Raw genomic sequence first — 6,000 nt, forward strand, 5'->3', positions numbered from 1 at the left:
AGAGAGCCTTGAGAGCTGACTTGGCTTCTGGGAGTTTTACCGTGGAGTAGGGAGGAGAAGCTGGGTTTAAAACTCCAGGGAGGCCGTTAAAACAGGCAAGAAATGGGGCCTGCCTGGCTCCTTAGCAGAAATGGGGACAGAGAATAAAGGAGGTCGGCGAAGCTGTTGGTGAAGGAGGACACAGTAAGATTCGAGCATGTGCTGTTGCATGGATGAGCCTGGCAGTGGTGCTCACTTGAAAGACAGACGTGGAGGGCCACAGTGATATTCTGTGGCTATGCATATCCAGAATAACATATCTTAGAGGTGGCAGTTGCCAGTGAGTGGGACAAGGAGGGAAGGGGTAGTGGTTGTTTAATGAGTGTCACAGTCCCTGGAGGGTGATGTTTGGAAAACACTGGAGAAGAAAGGACTGCACAACCCTGTGAAGGCAGTAGATGCAGCTGGAGGAAACACTTGGAAACGGCTGCTTTTATGGTACTCAATTTCACCCCATTAAAAAATAATACAGGCTGGAAGAAACAGCCCCGAAGGTAACGTGCTTACCATACAAGCATAAGGACCTGGGTTCAATTCCCATAGCCTGAGTAAAACTCTGCAAAAATCCAGGCATGTTGCTATGTGTGTGTAACCCTAGTGTAGGGAAGCAGAGACCAGCAGGTGCCTGAGGCCCCAGAACCAACCAGCCTAGCCTACTGGGTGAGCACTGGGCAGGGAGAGACTCTGACCCAAGAAAATAAATTTCCGTGAGAGGGAGAGATGGAGGGATGGAGGGTGTTGTAACTGGTTCTGTGTGCAGATGGTTCCGGTGTGAATGGGCTTTGGAATGAGAGCACGATGGGCATTCCAGACCAGAGGCGTTCCTCCTGGTCACTGCTTGCATGCACACGCTGCCTGTGAGAAGCTATCCCCTGTCCCTGTTCTGTCACTGAAAGGTACAGTCATCATGTGACCGAGTCTGTCACCTAAGAGGAGGTGATAAAACTGCGGGCTGGCACAGGGTATCCACCATCCCTTTGCCCAGGATCCCTCCCGCTGAACCTGTCTCCCCTGAGCTTCCTGTGAAGGAGCAGGGTACCAAGACAAAAGCTAAGCATCCCAGAAGTGTTCGATACATTGTTAGAAGATTTGTTTTGCTTTAGGAGAAAAAATAATAATAAGATACATCCACTTTTCCTGGGCTGGCGCTCTTTTCTACATGATCAGTTCCCTGAGAAGCTGAGTAAGAGCCAGTAAATACTCCCAGCCTTGTCATCTAAAGCAGTGATTCTCAACCTTCCTAACTCTGAGACCCTTTAATACAGCTCCCCATGCTGTGGTGACCTCCCCCGCCCAACCATAAAATTATTTCACTGCTATTTCATAACTATAATTTTGCTATGGTTATGGATCGTAATGTAAATATCTAAAATGCGGGGTATCTGATATGCATTCCTTCTGAAAGAGTTGTTTGACACCCACCACCCCTTTCCACAAAGGGGTCACTGCCCAAGGGTTGAGAACTGCTGATCTAAAGTGTCCTCTCTATGAGTCTCGGTGCCCCCTAGCGGTGAACTGGTGCATGATGAGGCCACAGCCTCGCTGATGGCTTTGCTCCTAAGTTCCCCTTCTGTCCATATGGTAAATGCTGGAGCACTAACTTGCCCTACCCAGCTCAGGTCTGAAGGACAGCTTTATTTATTGCATACCCTGAGGTCTAACATCCCTGTCTGGCAGCTTTATTTATTGCATACCCTGAGGTCTAACATCCCTGTCTGGCAGCTTTATTTATTGCATACCCTGAGGTCTAACATCCCTGACTGGCTTAGTGGAGGTTTCACTTCCAGCGTCATTTCAGCTTGGCTTTTTCTCATCCATTGTTTTAAAACTGAATTCTATTTTCGTAGCTTATATTGGCCTTGTTACTTCATTCGTCTCTCGCCTTTTATCTTGAGTTGTCTGAACATAGTTTTAATCCTATTCTTGAATTCTTTGCTAGGAGTTCTTTGGGGTCATTTCCCTAGAGTCTCTTACTATGTGATAAGGAATTTGGGGAGGAGACAGGCTGTTCTGAATTTTCACTTTGTCTCTCTTTTGCACAGATTTGTGCATTTGGAATCACTTCCTTAAGTAGGAGTGTAGACTCAGGTCTGATGGTCAGGAGACTGCTTGCCTGCTAGCGCCTAGAGTCAGGACAACGGGAGAAGTGTGGGCAGGGACTTCAGGGCCAAGGATCCCTTAACAGTTGGAACTAGGAGCTAGGTTGACTAAGAAGTGAGCACAAACAGTAGGGGCCTGGAGGGCCTTACCTGTGGAGGAGCCGAATGGGCTGTGGTTTAATAGCTCTAAAGTAGCCACGCCTGTTCCTTTAAATGATGACAAACTGCTATCATGACTTTGACAATCAGACATATGCTCAACCAATGGTTGATGTTACCATCCCCAAGATAGTCTATAAACTACATAAAGAATCATGTTTTTCTATATGTGCAATAATTTTACTCCTCTTTGCTATCATCAAAGCATTAATAAAGTCACGTGATTTTTCCTCCTTGCAGTCAGCTATTGAGAAGCTAACCCACGATTACCTGAACCTGTTTCACTTCCCACCACTGATTAAGGTAAGAGAGGTTCCCTTCCTGAAGGCTGCTTTTATTGCCATAGGCACCTGCCATTGTCCGCACCCAAATTTGCTGATGTCTGGAACTGTTGTTTGAAGTGAAATTTAATGACATCTGTCCAACAAAAGACCCTTTGAAGACTTCGTGTGTATAAATGACATGCATTTGTTCCCCACACTTTGAAATATTAACAACACATTCCAGATAAGAATAGCACTCCTCACTAACATCGTAGGTGAAGGCCTTTGGCCTCATGCCTGATTCTGGAGTCCTTTCTCTACCTTTTAAGTTACTAAAGGAAGTCACGCAGCAGAGGCCTGGGTTGCCCTGGAGGTGGAGGGTTATTACTTGTAGAACATTAAACAGCAGTCCCCCTCCTTGTCCTTAGCAATGCATCCCTGCACCCCTGCAGATGCCTGTGGCTGAGATCAGCACCCAACCCCATATATACTGCTTTCTCTTGTGCAAACATGCCCGTGATAGAGTTTAATATATAAACTGGGCACAGTGAGAGATTAACAATAACGAGTAGTAAAATAACAGTTTACTTATTAAAAGTTATTTTAAGACTTGTGAATTGTTTCTATTTACAACTTTTATATCATATTTTTGGACCAGAGTTGACTGCAGATCACTGAAACTGTGGGAAACACAATGAGAGAGCGCTGTGCTTACTGTGCTGTTGTGAGTTTAGCCTCAGGGTACATGACACACTTCATTATAAAATGACTACTTACAGTCAGTACCCAGAGCTGTGCTAATTCATCCACAGCCTCGGCTTCTCATCTCTCAGCCCTTGGGTCTCTCAGTCCACGGACAGTGGAGAAGCTGCAGTGTTCCTGTCTGGGAAGAGTATACAAGCACCTTGAGTATTTTAAAATTCTCAGCCCAAAGTCTCATCCCAGATCTAGTGCAAAATGCACTTCAGAATAAAGTGCACAATGCCAGGTGCATCCAGGAAGCCACGTCAGCGACACTGCTTGGAAAAGCCTAAGATAAACCATTCAGCAAAGGTCTTAAAGCTCTGTGTTTTCTCTTGCTTTCAGCTTTGAGTTACAGCATGTATCTTAATCTAATAGAAGCTTGATGATAGAGTAGACTGGGAAAACCCCATTAACACCAGGATCTAGGGAAGAGCTGCAGAAATGTGGGCAGGGGTTTCAGGACCAGGGACCCATGAACAGTCAGAACCTGGAGCTGCACTAACCAGGAAGTGTGGACTGAGCAGGAGGGGCCTGGTGGGCCCTTTCCTGTGCTAGGGGTAAAAGGAAAACTACCTACGTTATATGGAAACTCAGAGGGAAAAATACCATCTCTAATAATGATATCTGCTTTTCTATTTCAGGATTCAGGAGGGGAACCTGAAGAAAATGAGGAAAAAATAGTGAACCTTGAACTTGTTTTTGGTTTTCATTTGAAGCCAGGAACTGGCCCCCAGGTAACGTGTTGCAAGTCCTTTGGGCATTTTCGATCTGTAACTCTGTGGTTTTATACACGAGCCCCAACCACCTGGTAACATGATTGTGACTAGAAGTGTAGACCTGAACTGAAATGGGCTGACAGGCTGCTACCGGCCTCTGGAATCCAACCCAAGAAATGTATAATCTCCATCAGAAAGAGAATACTGGGGGAGACAGCCCAAACTCTCAGGGTTGCACAGAGTCACGCACGGGCAGTATGAGTCTTGGCCATTGCTTATTCTGCTTTCTGGCTCCTGACTCTTGAGGAAAAGGAGAATAAAGCCACATTGAGAATGGAAGTGGAGATCTGGGTTATCAGATCTAAACAGGGCAGCAGGACGTTTGGCCTGTACTCATCCAGTGAGGCCTACACTGTCAGCCTGGAGGGCTGGGGGCGGGCGCTGCCTAGGTGGCATGTGAGCTGAACTCTCCATGAGCGTATGTTACTTCAGATCCCTGTAAATCACTAATAGCTTCTTAACTGTCTATGCTCTACTATGTGTCACATTGCTACAAGGGAACCCTGACAGAAGTGATTTAAGGAAGAAGGATTATCTGGACTCGTGGTTTAGGAAGGGACATAGCTCATCACGGTGGGAATAAGTGGTGGCGAGACACGGTGCGAGCTAGCTACACTGCAGCCACACTCAAAAGCAGAGAGAGAATGTGTGCTAACACTGGGATATTTTAATTCAGTCTGGGAGCTCTCCCTTGACAATGCAGTTCACATCAGGGTGGGTCTTCCATCCATGGTTAAATCTCTCTGGAAATGCCTTCATAAACATACCCGGAGACACAGACCAATGTCTCTTAAGGGGATTCCAAATCTAGTCAAGTTGACAATGAAGATGAGTCATGGCAGTGCTGACATGTGAATGTGTCTCTTCCCCAGTTTGCAAATGTGGCCACTGAGCCTGTGAGGGGATAATTACCTTGCCTTCCAAGAGCTACATAGCCAGAAAATGGAGAATTAAGAATTGGTTTGGGGTTTTGGTGTGTGTGTGTGTGTGTGTGTGTCTGTGTCTGTGTCTGTGTCTGTGTCTGTCTACATGTGCTTTAGAGTCTACAAGAGGGTATTAGAACCCTGGAGCTAAAGTTAGAGAAGGTTGTGAACCACCTGATGTGGATGCTGAGAATTGAACTCAGGTCCTCTGGAAAAATAGCAAATGCTGATAACCTCTGGGCCATTTCTCTAGCCCCAGCTTTTTACTACATAACTTGTACTTTTGCTTTGCTAACGGACTTATATTCTAACTTCTTGAACCTGTAGCTTGTGGCTGGGGAAGGGTTGGACAGGCCTGGCTGGTTTCCAGGCCATCGCTTAATAAAACCCAACTTCTCTCAAGCCAGTTGTGGGTTCTTGTGCTCGGGAACTGGGAATGACTCTAAGTCCTGAGTGTCGGGTTTCACCTGAGACTTCAGGAAATGTTCTGCCTGCAGCACTGCAGGCGTGTTGATGCACTGATGCTTAGGAAAGGGGACCCTTTATGTCCTCGATTTTGGCCATAACATATCACTAAAGGAAAGCTTCTCCTGTACATTGGTCACTAGACACTCATTCTTGTTAGAAACAAGAAGAATAAGGACAAAAGATGAAGTTCCCCTCTTACTAGCAACAGTGAGAACCCTGTTTTAACCCTGCCACACACTCAAGTCTGCCCAGTAGCAACCAAGTTGTATGTTACAATCTAGCCTCAATTCTGTGACAAGCTTATAAGCTTATAAGCTTATAGCTTTCCTCACAATACAGTAACTTTTTATGATTTATAGGTAGGTAGAGAGAGAGAGAGAGAACTTCCTTGAGAGAGACTTGTCAAGAGAGATTTCAAATAAAGAAATATTTTCCGGACACTCGCCAACTGCCCACAACACCCGCCACAGGATCTTAAGACTTCTGGTGAGGGGAGCACAGCTTCTGCTCCAATCCAATTGCGCGGGAC

General features: G+C 45.9%; 1 protein-coding gene across 2 annotated transcripts in view; it reads left to right on the forward strand.

Annotated features, from left to right (window-relative positions):
* Map3k20 (mitogen-activated protein kinase kinase kinase 20) overlaps positions 1-6,000 on the forward strand; it is a 162,615-nt gene that overhangs the window by 123,167 nt on the left and 33,448 nt on the right. For both annotated transcript variants that reach the window (XM_021151301.2, XM_029474337.1), the window contains exons 15-16: positions 2,538-2,600; positions 3,946-4,038. In XM_021151301.2, the coding sequence (XP_021006960.1) occupies positions 2,538-2,600; positions 3,946-4,038 (156 nt within the window). The remainder of the gene's footprint in view (positions 1-2,537; positions 2,601-3,945; positions 4,039-6,000) is intronic.

This window comes from Mus caroli, chromosome 2 (genome assembly GCF_900094665.2).
Source record: "Mus caroli chromosome 2, CAROLI_EIJ_v1.1, whole genome shotgun sequence".
NCBI classification, from domain to species: Eukaryota; Metazoa; Chordata; class Mammalia; order Rodentia; family Muridae; genus Mus; species Mus caroli.